The following is a 14439-nucleotide window of genomic DNA, read 5'->3' as shown; positions in this document are numbered from 1 at the left end:
GACTTAGGGCAAACTTTTTAATCATTTTTTTTGCTGAAAATTTCGGTCTCTAGCAACTTATTCAGCCAATTTTGGGTCTAAACATTTGAAATTTTACACAAAGGGTATTTAGACATGCAGCATGCTTGTTAATCAGTTTTTAGGCGAAAATTTAGCGGGCAAGAGGTCAAAGTTTACAGAGTTGACCGTTGCAGACTCTACCAAACTCTTCCGCCAACTTGGGGTCTAAACACTTGAAATTTTAGATGTAGGTTACCTGGACATGGGTCAAACATTTTAATTTGATTTGAGTCCCAAACAATAAACGCTAAGGGTTAAAATTGGGGTCACAGTTAAAAATAATTTGAGGTCTGCGGTCTCTACTAACTTTTCTCTATGGTAGTTTAGGAAGCCTATTATATAGAAAGGCATTACCGTATATATTCACATTTTTTAATATATACATAGGCACATAAAGTTATGAACAGTACATAGGGCCCGAACAAAGCCAGGCGGAACTGCTAGTAATACTAATAATAATAATAACTAATAATAATAACTACTACTACTAATAATAATAACTAATAATAAAAAGTAACAACATCAACTGATACCACACCAAATACTCGAGGAGGATCAAGGAGGATGGAAAGACTGAGGAGAGAAAGCACTAAACAGACTTCCACTGGATGAGTGTGAAGAGGACTGGGACCTTAGGGAGGCTTATTGCCATCAAAATTCCATTAAAAAACCAATGATCGTTTAATCTGAGAAATCAATGGTATGCGGTTGTGAGAACAAATCAATTTGCAAACATTATCAAAAGGGGTGGAGAGTATTGGAAATCTGGGGAGGCTTGTTATCACTCAGCCTCCAGGGAACATCACAGATTATTCTCGAAGAGAAATCTTTGATGTTGACCTGTATGAAAACTCCTAGTGGGTGAATAATAAAAATAATAAACAACAATAAACAATAATAATAAACAACAACAACAATAACAATAAACAATAATAACAATAAACAATAATAACAATAAACAACAATAACAACAATAACAATAACAATAAACAACAATAACAATAATAACAATAAACAATAATAACAATAAACAATAATAACAATAAACAATAATAACAATAAACAATAATAACAATAGCAAACAACCACAATAGGAAACAACAATAGACAATAAAAATCAACAATAATAATAAAGTACTTCAGCTCATTAACTATTAATTTCAACAACTATTATATATCATTACCAAAAATCTATTTTAGAAACGCCAGATTAATAACTAGTGAATCGCCATAAAAATTTGTATTATTTGGACTACGGTTCTCATCTTGAGTGTCATTTTCACAACGTTTCAGTCGATGTAACCTCCGACCTTCTTCAGGTATATCTTGTGGAACTCGGAAATGTTTCTATCGAACTTGGGAATTTCGAACAGAATCCATTATTTACTTCATGGGGGTGGCATGCTCTTGTTCCATCAGTCATGATTCGATAGAGGTCCTGAGCAATACACAATTGGCGACCGAAAAATACAATTGCGAATTACTTAGGACCTCTATCCAGTCATGGCTAACAAAACTAGAGCATGCTACATAGTAAAATAAAGGGTTCCATTCGAAATTCCGTCTAGATTTCAGAATTCGACAGAAACATTCCCAAGTTTGGCAAGATACACCTGAAGAAAGTCAGAGATTACATTGAGCGAAACGTAAAAATAACACTCAAAATGAGAACAGTAGTCCGATTAATCCAAATAACACGAATAACGAATCCTCAAATCAGAAATGTAATCTGATAGAAATTCCATGGTGTTTTCTACATCGATTTATATAATTTATAATTTAATAATAATATTCTTTTTAAATAAGAAATGTTTGTCAGTGTTAATACTATTCCGAAAAAAAATATTTCTTCTTTCGTAAAAATAATTGTTATTGTCAGTTAAATATTCTTTAAAAGGAATAAAATGAATATGTCGTTATTTATTAAACATTGTAGCAATTTAATTATTTTTAAAACAGTAAATATTCTCCATCTTAGGGTAAAAATATTTCTTGGCTTAAATATTCTTCAAATCAATAAAAGAATGTCACTTTTTCAAATGTAATTAAATTGTTTTAAGTGTTCATTTTTTTTTTTTTTTTTTTTTTTTTTTTTTGAGAACTGTTGCCCTCATCTTCATAGATGTTGTTCCACCATGTTTCGGGCAACTTATTCTCTGGCCTTCTTCAGGTGATTAACTGCGACAGGATAGGAATGCTGAGTCTTGTAACATCATGAAACAACAACTATGAAGATGGGGATAACAGTTTGCAAAAATGAATACTTGTATTGTTTTAGTTGATGGGATAGCAAGTTGATTTAGAACAATTCCTTTTAAAATGGATGAAGTTGGAATTGTTTACCTTATGACATCAATAACCATTTTTGCTCATCATCAGGTGATCTCAATTTTTAAACTGTGCATATAAACAGTAAAATACCTTAGCACATCATTATAAAGATAATTTTGAACTGAAAACCAGGTTTAATTTCAGAAGAGTTTCTGATGGGTAGCTAATCTGTACAAGTCCTGGAGATGAAAAAGAGTTTTTCGATGGGTAGCTGATCCGTACAATTCTTGAACTTTAAAATTTGCCAGACAAAGAGCAAAGATCTTTCTAGTATGGACACGAAAAAAGATCCAATATTTTTATGGAGCAATTCCGGTTTATGATAATTTGCTAGCAGAACGTGGCTCCATTTCATTGGTCAGTTCCTATCGCCAGTGTCTATAAGTAGAACTTTCCAATTTTCTTTAATCATACCCTCATTTATATAAAAATATAGCAACAGATAATAAGTTTAAACTTACTGCATAACTCGTAGTTCTGGTGATTCACAGGGAGAGAGTGGTTTATACGTGCAACTTTCTGAAAATGAAATGAAAATATTTTTTTAAATAAATTATTTAAAAAAAAAAAAAAAAAAAAAATCAAGACTTAAAACACAGCAGAAGAAAAAGAAAGAATAATTCAATTTGATAAAATTTAATACAAAAATAGTATTCAACCTCAACCCACCAGGCTAGCAGTAAAATCACACCCCTTCACCATAGTTTCCTAGATGCCAGAAAATTTTCTACTCTAAAAGCTTTTATTTTTTTCTTCAGACCATTTGTCTTTGGAATCCCCTTCATGCTTTTCCGACTTTACTAACATGCAACAGTATAACTCCTTACCCTCAAATGGCTTTTGAGCTTTGATTAGAAGTGATTTATTAGTAAAATTTATTGAATCAAAAACTTGTTCATGTCTTTAAGATGAATAAATAATTGGTTTTAAAGAAAAAAAAAACAAAAAAAAACATTCTTATTTGGTTCTCTAAAATTTCTATATTGTACCTATTTACTATGCCTCCCCACGGGACAGAGTTAGACACCAGGGTCGTTTTTTAACGTGGAGAAAAGGTACAAAAATAAAAATTGTCTCAGTCGTGAAGGATTTCTCCTCCACCGAAAGAGAACAAGAAAATGAAGTGCAGCATCTGAAGAACAGATACTACACTTGGTATTTATTTGCTCCCCCACCGAGCAAATTAGGCACAAGGCCGATTTTTAATGTGAGGAGTGAAGGGAGGGGGAAGGGAAAAAGGGGACCAGCTCCCGAGAGGTGGGAAATGGGAGCTGGTTAATGGTCAGGCATGTGGGGTTGCCCCCACATCTGGTCTTTGCTAGTCATAGCTTGTAGTATCTGCCGGAACAGATGGTATTTATTTGCTCCCCCACCGAGCAAATTAGGCACAAGGCCGATTTTTACAGTGAGGAGTGAAGGGGAAATGGGGACCAACTCCCCGGGGAGTAGGGGAGCTGGATAGTGACAATTGGTATGAAGGGTTGCCCCTACATTGACCAAGGTCTTATATGTGGGGTTGCCCCCACATATGGTCTTTGCTTGCAGTATCTGCCGGAACAGATACTACACTTTGAGATATTAAATCTTTTATTCATGTTAAAAAAATACAGTCAAAATCAACGATGAACAAAAAACTTAGGCACATGGCCAACTCAAAAGGGGGGATTTTGGGGGTCGTGACTAAAAGGCCAAGGATCTTGTAATTAAAATATGAAACTATGTTACTATTTACTTGCCTCCCCACGAGGGCAGAGTTAGTCACAAGGTTGGTTTTTAATGTGGGGAAAAAATCCAGCTCCCAAAAAAGGGCACTCTGGATAGGAACAAAAATTAAAATTGTCTCAGTCATGAAGGATTTCTCCACTGACAGAAGACGGAAGAGGTGAAGTGCAGCATTAGAACAGATACTACACTTTGTTCGTAGCCAAAAGGGCGATATTTACCTTTCTCCCACCATAAGAGAGATGCGACACAAGGTCGGAAAATGAGTCAGTGTCCCTAAAGAAGGAACACTTCTGCCCTGCAAAAATATGTCTGAGTAGCCCAGTCGACAATCCCTGGTGTGGGTGCCTCAGGCAACAAGCGATGAACTTGTATTTCTAGAAAGCCGAGAAGCAAGATCTGGGAGGATAGACCTTGTAGGACTACACAGAACATTTTGCATCAGTCAGACACAAAAGGGCCATTGAGATGGCCCAGTTGCTCTCGAACTGATTATCAAGGTTAGAACCTCGACGTGTACTACAAAAGTATGCAGACCACCAAAAGGCCAAGTATGTTGAAAATGCCAATATTTTATTTCATTAACCCATATTATGTAGCCAAGCATGGCACATGGACATTCAGATCAACTGTGATTAACATCTCAATGGACTACTATCTACAGGACCATTTTATACCTTGGATGAAAAAAAAAAAAAAAACAAGAAAATGTCAGCATTTGAAAAAGACTTAAGGTGAAAGCTTGTTCATGTCTTTAACGTAAATAAATTATCCATATAATACGAGTGGGACCTATGAAAATTCCACGGCAGCATCTTTCATATGTAATATATTGCTGTCGAGCATTTTAGGGACATTCAATATGAATGGAGACCTTAGGGTATTATTGTAGCCCTTTTGTTAAAACTGTAAAGTATTTATCTAAGTAATCTGGTTAATGTAGTGTCAGAATATATCTGGTTATTACGGTTTATCTCCAATATTCTTATAGGAGTCTGTGTCAAATTTCTCTTATATGGACACCCAGTGCAAACGGAAGCCCCACAATATCGTTATATCATCTTTAGACAGAACTGATACTATCCTTGGATACTAGCCAGAAGACCAAGGAGGTATATGTTAGTTTCACATACGTCCCAAAAGCAACATTTTTTTTTTTTTTTTTTAAAACAAGGTAGTCACCACTTATCAAGGACCAGAAGCCACTCAGGGATAAGGTTTATTGCGTGTATAGTAATCAATGGGATAGTATAGTAGTAATCATTAGTATTGGAGATTTGGTTGGTTGGTTGTTTTTGTTTTACCGCATATCAACCCTTTTCGTGTTATTTAATGCCGAATCCAAAGATTTTGAAGAAAATTTTTTTAATAGAATATATTTGTTGTTTTCAAGTCAGTTTCTATTCAACCCATAGTTGGGACCCTAACTGGTACTACCAGAGTGGACCTGGGAGCAATGGTAATTAAAAAGTGGCTCCACACTCCCCAAAGCCCGCAAGCTGGGGCCTCACCACTGGATATAGTTTAAGGTCATATCCAGTACCATTGGGGATTTGATAAAGTGTCTTAAGGGGGCGGTTCACCAGGAATTTGTTTATGTTGGACTTGAAGACATCCAGGTTGTAGTTAGGTGGGAAACAGGCAAACGGAAGAGAGTTTCACAGGCGTGCACTTCTAAGAATGAAGCTTTGTTCATGGTATCTTCGTTTTCAAATATCATTATAATATATGTTGTAATAGTTTGAGAAAAGGAACTCTTAGTAATTTCGACATGCAGCAGTTCTTCACCGGAGAAAGAAGTCAGCAAAACATTACACACAAAAAAAAAAAAAAAAAAAAAAAAAAAAAAAAAAAAAAAAAGAGAACATTCAAAAGAAACAGCGTGAAAAAAGAACAGATGCTAGGCTGAAGGCTTAAATTAAAGATTGTCTTTTACAATGTGATTTTATTATTTGTATTGAACTATGTAGCACAATATTACTTTCTGAGTATTTATTAGTTTATCTCAGTTGGGTTGGATTTATATTTAAAATACAATGGACACTATTTTAATGGAAATGTTAATGAACCCATATTTACAGCGTGTTATTGGTTTTTCTGTACCAAAAACTAATTTTTTTTGTGTTATCCAGAAAAACATCAACTTCATCAAAACATAATTGTTGATTAAATATATTTCGTATTCTGTGGAATTTGCATGGGTTCTGCTAGTTTATAATAATTTGAAATTAGAAAAAAAAATTTTTTTTTTAATATTGTCCCCATTTTTTAAAAAATTTATTAATTTTTTTTTTTATTACATTTTCACCCCAAACAAGGCACATTGCCACTTTGATGTAGGGGGCTACTATCAGGGACATAAGCTACAGGGGTACTATGTGGGGAGTTGGGCAGCAAGATGTCGTTTCATGTTACACTTGAACTTCTGCATGTCAGTACAGTTAGGGAAGCAGGAACCCGGAAGGGAATTCCAAAGACTAGCAGTTCTGGAGAAGAAACTTTTAAAATTTTAGAATAAAAAAAAAAAAAAAAAAAAAAAAAAAATGATAATAATTCGTTTTATTTACCGTCTTTGATGTCAACACTTGTGTCTGTCAGAGTGAGCGGAGGAAAAGAAGGAGGAGGAGGAGGAGGGGGAGGAGGAGTTTCTTTCCTCCTACTGTTATCACATAATGAGCAAAGCCAGTCTTCACTCACAACAGCAAGTACACCTGCTAAGGAAACAAAGAAATCAATTTAAAAATTTAAATAAATAAAAAAAAAAAATTATATATAAAATAGTTTGTATTAAAATAAAAAAAAACATAATCGATGACCATAATTTCAAGTAAATTGTTTTTCCTTTTTTTTTTTTTTACATTGGCATCACCACTTATCAAGGCCCAGAGGCCACTCAAGGATAAGGGTTAAAGAGTGTACAGTAGTCAATTGGACAATATAGTAATCGTTAGTAATGGAAATTCGGTAAATTTGTTAACTTAAGTGGAACAGCTCATCAAGAACTTGTTTACATTGGACTTGAAGACAACCATTCAGCTGGAAAGCAAGCAAACGGAAGACAGTTCCATAGGCGTGCAGTCCTAAGTAAGAAACTTTGTTTATGGAATCTATGTTTAGGTTTAGGCACAGATAAAGAGCGGGGGGAAATCATTGATAGTGTTTTCAGCTAGACAAGTGTTTCTCGTGAAAGTTTGGTGAGGGGGGGACCATAGATTGGAGCTCAGACGAGCACTTGCCATGTCAATAATAAAATATCTCTCTCTCTCTCTCTATATATATATATATATAAATATATATATATATCTCTATCTATCTATAGATATCTATTTGTCTATCTCTCTCTCTCTCTCTATATATATATATATATATATATATATATGTTGATGCAATTACATAATATATACCAAAAAATTTGATATACAGCAATTTTCTCCTTTATTAAATTTTTTTGTATCTTGCTTATTAATTTTTTTTTTTTTTTTTTTGAGTAGGGGTGCTTCCAAAATAGTAAATTTTACAAAAAATAATCTGCCAACATTACTCACAGTGTTGCCTAAACATATATTCTCTAATTCAAAACAATTGAAATCGATCCTATATAAGTTAGCTAAGTGTATTTTCTATATTTGTATGTCCACGATTTACTCCTAAACTAATTAATAGATCATCAGAAATTTTGGGAACAAAACTGCTAGACCGAAGGGGAGGGGGTAGTGTGGATTATATTTAGTTTTGTTTAGATTTATACAAAGTAAGGCAGCGAAGGGTTTGAAGGCCTTTGTGGAAATTCAGATATCTTCGATATTCATGAAATTATAACAATAAGCACCAATTAATAAATACTTATCAAATTTGAGTTTTTTAAAAAAATAATTTTAAGGGTTTTTTAAGGGACATAATATGGACAGTCTCTCAAATATTTTAGATTTGCATTGAATTTCTGATCAATAGTCATTTGGCATCAATTTAGCAAAATTTCCTTAATTTCAATTTTTCCTTAAGACTCCTTAAAGTTTTAGCATTAATTTCAGACATTTTTTAGAATTTACTAGCTTAATTGGAAGTATTAACACGTTCGTGAGGAATAAGGTCTATCACTTTGAAAACTATGATACCAACAAAGACCACCCAGTTGATATACAACCAAATGACCAGGAAATATCAAATGAATAAAAGGATATTGTTTCCGAAACGATCGTACACCTAAATACGATTTTGTTATGTTTCCTCCTAGGAAAACTTGATAATTTTACATCTTTCACCCTTTCTGTTGATATAGCTCTAGGTAATTACACCTATTGAGCTTTTCATAGCTGCAATACTCAGAGCACAGCACCTTTAAATATATTTTACTGAGACTTTGCTCATTTAGAACCTGTCTATTACACTATATATATATGTACTTGTACAGTTTAATAAAGACATTAAAAAAAATGAAAAATATCGGAAAAAAGTATATTGTTCGTATTTGTTATGGAATAAAGTTTTCTGAAAAAAAAAATTTCACTTTTTTTTTTTACAGCGAAAAAACAATTTGTTATGATACCAAGCAAAAGGTTCGATTTTTAGGAAGAAAAGTTAGTATTAAAGATGGGGAGGGAGTGTTGGCACTCTAAACTGAGTTATCTCCCCGTGACATGTAAAAAAAATGCAAAGATGGCTACCTTCAATACACTGTCATAAAAACATGTTTTTCCACTGTAAAAAACAAAAAAACTGCTCAATTAAAATAAGTGAAATTTTTTTTTTTTTTTTGAGATCTTCAGTCCAAAACGGATATGTACAATATAACCTTTCTTTCGATATTTTCATTTTTTTAATGTCTTGGTTAAACTGTACAAGTACACACACACACATATATATATATATATATATATATATATATATATAATATGGTACGTGTCAAAACTTGAAGTTAAAATATTTTCAGTTCAACTACTAAAATTTATTAATATTTAAGTAATACATTGTTCCTATTTACACTGCCTCCCCACGGGACAGAGTTAGACACCAGGGTCGTTTTTTAATGTGGAGAAAAGGAACAAAAATAAAAATTGTCTCAGTCGTGAAGGATTTCTCCTCCATTGACAGAGAACAAGAAATTGAAGTGCAGCATCTGAAGAACAGATACTACACTTTGAGGTATTTATTTGCTCCCCCACTGAGCAAATTAGGCACAAGGCCGATTTTTACAGTGAGGAGTGAAGGGGAAATGGAGACCAACTCCCCGGGGAGTAGGGGAGCTGGATAGTGACAATTGGTATGAAGGGTTGCCCCTACATTGACCAAGGTCTTATATGTGGAGTCGCCCCACATATGGTCTTTGCTTGCAGTATCTGCCGGAACAGTTGATTTATTTGCTTCCCCACTGAGCAAATTAGGCACAAGGCTGTTTTTTAATGTGGAGAGAGAGGGAGGGGGGGAGGGAAAGGGGGATCCAGCTCCCGAGAGGTGGGAAATGGGAGCTGGATAGTAACTGTGGTCTGTAGAGTGATCCCTACATTGACCAAGTTCAGATATGTGGGGTTACCCCCACATATGGTTTTTGCTAGTCATAGCTAGTTATGTCGGAACAGATGGTATTTATTTGCTCCCCCACTGAGCAAATTAGGCACAAGGCCGTTTTTAATGTGAGGTAAAAACCAGCTCCCCTAAAAGTAGGCAAAAAGGGGGCACTCTGGTTACCAAAAATAATAATTGTCCCAGTATAGAGGGTTTCCCCTCATTGACTGGTACAAATTATCTTAAGTGCAGCATCTGTCGGAACAGATGGTATTTATTTGCTCCCCCACTGAGCAAATTAGGCACAAGGCCGTTTTTAATGTGAGGTAAAAACCAGCTCCCCTAAAAGTAGGCAAAAAGGGGGCACTCTGGTTACCAAAAATAATAATTGTCCCAGTATAGAGGGTCTCCCCTCCATTGACCGGTACAAATCATCCCAAGTGCAGCATCTGCCGGAACAGATGGTATTTATTTGCTCCCCCACCGAGCAAATTAGGCACAAGGCCGATTTTTAATGTGAGGAGTGAAGGGAGGGGGAAGGGAAAAAGGGGACCAGCTCCCGAGAGGTGGGAAATGGGAGCTTGTTAATGGTCAGGCATGTGGGGTTGCCCCCACATCTGGTCTTTGCTAGTCATAGCCTGCAGCATCTGCCGGAACCGATGGTGTTTATTTGCTCCCCCACTGAGCAAATTAGGCACAAGGCCGTTTTTAATGTGAGGTTAAAACCAGCTCCCCTAAAAGTAGGCAAAAAGGGGGCACTCTGGTTACCAAAAATAATAATTGTCCCAGTATAGAGGGTTTCCCCTCCATTGACTGGTACAAATCATCTTAAGTGCAGCATCTGCCGGAACAGATACTACACTTTGATCTTGTCCCGAAGGCCAAGTAATACATTGTTAAATGTACACTGACTGACCCAATTACATCTAATTCTCTTTATACATAAGATATTATATATTTATATCATTATAGAAGCATTATAAGTTAGAATACATTTTTCTTTTTGTAAATAAAACTTACCAATTGGTTCCTTATCCACTGCATGTTCCAAACACTTTATGTGGAAGCCTTTGTAACAGGAACAACAAATGAGCATTGGCTCCTGAGGAAACAAAATAAAACAAATTAATTTCATTGACGATATTTCGCAGATGAAGTTTTAGGGAGTTGAGTTAATGCTTTTCGGGCACTCCCTAATAAAATAAATATTTCAACACAAGCTATTGAATAAACAAACAAACTACTTCGTAAAACTTGCAAGGAAAAGGTTTATTGAAGTAAAGGCAAGATGCCATTTAGATATAGCTGGGATAGAACTCGTCTGCCATTGCCCGGTAGTTATTCCCAAGTGGGGACCGTCGATACCTATGTAGGCAGAGAGAGAGAGAGAGAGAGAGAGTGAGGAAACAGGTCCGCTCTCTTTGACGTCTGCTGGAAAAAGGAAAAGTTTTTCTCGCCGGGACGGAAGCAGTTATAGTTCCTTAATGGGGTAAGGAAGATCCCTGCGCTATGCCTCTGATTGGTCAGTATGTGCCATATCGCACAGTCAGGGGAGGCACTGACGCACAAGAAAAGAGTTCTATTTGTTTCTGCTACAAAGTATTATTCGTGTTATTTAGATTATTTGGTACTTGTACAGTTTAATGAAGACATTAAAAAAATGAAAATATAAATAAAAAAAAAAAAAAGTAATATTGTACAAATCTGTTTTGGAATGAAGTTCTCCGAAAAAAAATTTCACTTAATTTGATCAAGTAGTTTTTTTTTTTTTTTACAGCGAAAAAACAATTTGTTATAATACCAATCAAAAGGTAGCCATGCTTTGATTTTTAAGAAGAAAAGCTATGATTAACATGGGGAGGGGGTGGGTGTCGGCGCTTTAGACAGAGTTATCTCCCCGTGGCGTGTTCTAAAATCCAAACATGGCTACCTTGAGCACGCTGTCATAAAAATCTGTTTTTCCATTGTAAAAAAAAAAAAAAAAAAAAAAAAAAAAATTACTGGATCAAATTACAAGAAATTTTTTTTTCTGAGAACTTCAGTCCAAAACAGATACACACAATATAACTATTTTCAATATTTTAATGTCTTGATTAAACTGTACAAGTAGCAATTATTTAGATCAGGGGTCTCAGAAATTTTTGGACAGATAGCTATATTGCTAACCTTTTAGAGCTACGCAGGTCAAAATGAAAAAACAAAAACTAATACATTTTATACTGTTTTGCTTATTAGCTTTGCTTTTTATTAAAACTGGTTCTTCAAAATCTCATTTTTTAAAATCATTTTCTGAACAAAAAGAAAAAAAAAAAAACACCACACTATTTTAACATATTTCCATTTAAAATTTTTTTTCCTGAATTATGTTTTCCATAAGAGCTCCGCAAACCGAATTAAAGACTGTGGCGGGCCTGATATAACTGCGGACAATTATCTTCATCTTAGTTGTTGCCATTTTCAGGGAAGATGTTGAAATCATGCATGGCCGATCATGTATGCACCTAAATGTTGACAACTTCTGTGGAATGAGGTTAAAATAATAAACGGAACAACACAAGATCAGGAAACCCAGCACATCAGTGCAAATAGATGACTACAATGACTTCTTGTGATTTGGTTTTGTTTGGTTGTTTTGTTTTATGGCATATCAACCCTTTTCAGGTTATTTAATGCCGAATACAGTTATTTTGGAAATAGTATTCATGTTGCATCCAGTTTTATCGTAGAAGGCTTTTATTCTTCAAGCTTGTTGTATCTTCAGTCACTAGTTTGTAGTGTTTGGTTTGGTTGCTTTATAGTTGATTTTATCGTTTTTTTGTTCCCTGCCTTGCTGAACATGAATGTGTTTTGCAATGGTAGAGGGAAAAGGGTTACAGTATTAATGTTTGGCACATTTTAAGTTAGGAAACCAGTGAGGAAGTGGGGGAGATAGAAAGAGAAAGAGGAAATGGGAAGAAGGAAAAGTGGGGAGAAAGGTGGATTGTTGTTTTTGGTTTTGCAGAACATAATTAATTTTTTGCAAAAGGAAGTAGAAAGACAAAAAAAAGCAGCAATGTTAGGTGCATTTCGTCTCAGGAAGCCAATATCTTCAGACAGCCTGGTCTGGTACCACCAAGACTTCTTGTGTGGCTCAAGTATAAAGGTGTACAACATAATGTGGGAACCAATAATTACGAAAGAAAGAAAAAATAAATAATCCAAGAATTAAAACAATCGATCATAGTCGAAGATGACTTTATCTTGGCTAATACATCAAGATGTAGGGGAGAGAAACATTCCTTTTACTGGATTAATCCATTTAGTCTTGATCTTCAACTTATAAAGTGAAGTGTTTCACCCAAAGGGATATCAAAGTACCATTTTTTTTTTTAGTCTGGTATGACTTGACTGAAGATCAAACAACAATCTCTTGGCCGATCAGTGAACATTCTAACCATTATGATTATGGCACAAGGAACACTGAGGTACCCTATTTATACAGCCTTAAGCCGAACTTGACAAAAATCCATTCTTTTTCCTAGATTCACTCCACTTACCCTTAATGCTCACCTTAAAATGCCGAGTATTTGACAAGGAGGCATCAAGTATCATTTTTTTTAGTTTTTGGTATGATTGTTGCAATATTTTTATCTTCTAATGGGGTATGATCCCGCACAGTCGGGAGATTCTATTTATAAACGATGCTGCTAGGAACTGACGCATCGAATTAATTCACGTTCTGCTACCAACCAATAAGAAACCAGAATTGCTGTATAAATATTAAACTTTTCTGTAGAAACTTTGCATATATTTTTCTTCATGTCAGCATGGGAAGAATCTTTTGCTTTGTGGATTCCAACTCGAGAACTGTCTACTGAGAACCAGTCACCTCCAGGACTTGTGTAGAACAATTAACCATTTGAAACTGTTCTGAAACTAAACATGGCTTACACTTCTAGAGACTCTACTGAAGATTGAACCTTGATCTCCTGGTCAACTAGTGAACAACTTTAATATCTACACCGGTTGACTTTCAAACCACATGACATCTGTAAACAAGCAGATAAACTCGAGTTGTTGTTTTTTTTTGCCACATTTCGATTTTCAATACAAGGAAGGATTTATTTTTTCTGGGGTCCTTGAACCCTAATTGATCCATTATGCCTAATAGATCAGCATTAATTGTAAGAATAACAAGTCAAGCATGCAGAATTTCAAAAAGAAAATCCAAGGCGTGGTTATTGAGAAAAGTGTTAACAAATGAATGGATGAACGATTTGGGGGCAAGTTTACCCCTATAATGGTCCCTAGAGGGGGCAATCAGAGTTATCCTGGAAAATCCGTTCTGGCAAAAATTTACTTTCACCATGACTAATGTTTGCGCAAAATTTAAAAAAAATTCAAGTAGCGAATGAATGGGACTGAATTACTAGGTCCAATCCCTCCTTTGTTGGGGGACCAACAACTAATTAATTACAATAGCATAGTCACTCTTAATGGTTATAAATTAAAAGTGGAAGTGCTAAAAACTCAATGTTTTGCCTAGCTATTGGATGGGCTTTATCAAGAGAAAAAGCTAAAAGTAGCACAAAACGAGAAGATCTGTAATGGTTTGGTTTGGCTGTTTTATTTTAAGGCATATCAACCCTTTTCGGGTTATTTAATGCCAAATCCAAGAAATAGTATTTATGTTGCATCCAGTTATTTTGTAGAAGGTTTTTATTCTTCAAATTCTTTGTATCTTCAATCGCGAGTTTGTAGTGTTTGGTTTGGTTGCATTATTATGGATGTCATAATTTTCTTCCCTCACTTGCAGAACATGAAGGAGTTTTGCAATGGGAGAGA

General features: G+C 34.9%; 1 protein-coding gene across 3 annotated transcripts in view; it reads right to left on the bottom strand.

Moving 5' to 3' along the window:
• Window positions 1–14439, bottom strand: part of LOC145279978 (uncharacterized) — a 60006-nt gene that overhangs the window by 13859 nt on the left and 31708 nt on the right. For 2 of the 3 annotated variants that reach the window (XR_013868514.1, XM_080131569.1), the window contains exons 4-6: window positions 10636–10717; window positions 6681–6827; window positions 2853–2910 (exon numbers count right to left, since the gene is read on the bottom strand). Coding sequence is in view for 2 of the 3 variants with exons in the window: in XM_080131569.1 (XP_079987695.1) it covers window positions 2853–2910; window positions 6681–6827; window positions 10636–10717 (287 nt within the window). In the remaining variant the exon portion in view is untranslated. The remainder of the gene's footprint in view (window positions 1–2852; window positions 2911–6680; window positions 6828–10635; window positions 10718–14439) is intronic. The other variant, XM_080131570.1, reaches the window with a different exon arrangement.

The sequence above is a fragment of the Euprymna scolopes genome, chromosome 7, assembly GCF_053919585.1.
Source record: "Euprymna scolopes isolate OS-2025 chromosome 7, ASM5391958v1, whole genome shotgun sequence".
Taxonomy (NCBI): Eukaryota; Metazoa; Mollusca; class Cephalopoda; order Sepiida; family Sepiolidae; genus Euprymna; species Euprymna scolopes.
Note: the sequence above shows the minus strand (reverse complement) of the source record. Positions and strands in the feature narration are given on the sequence as shown.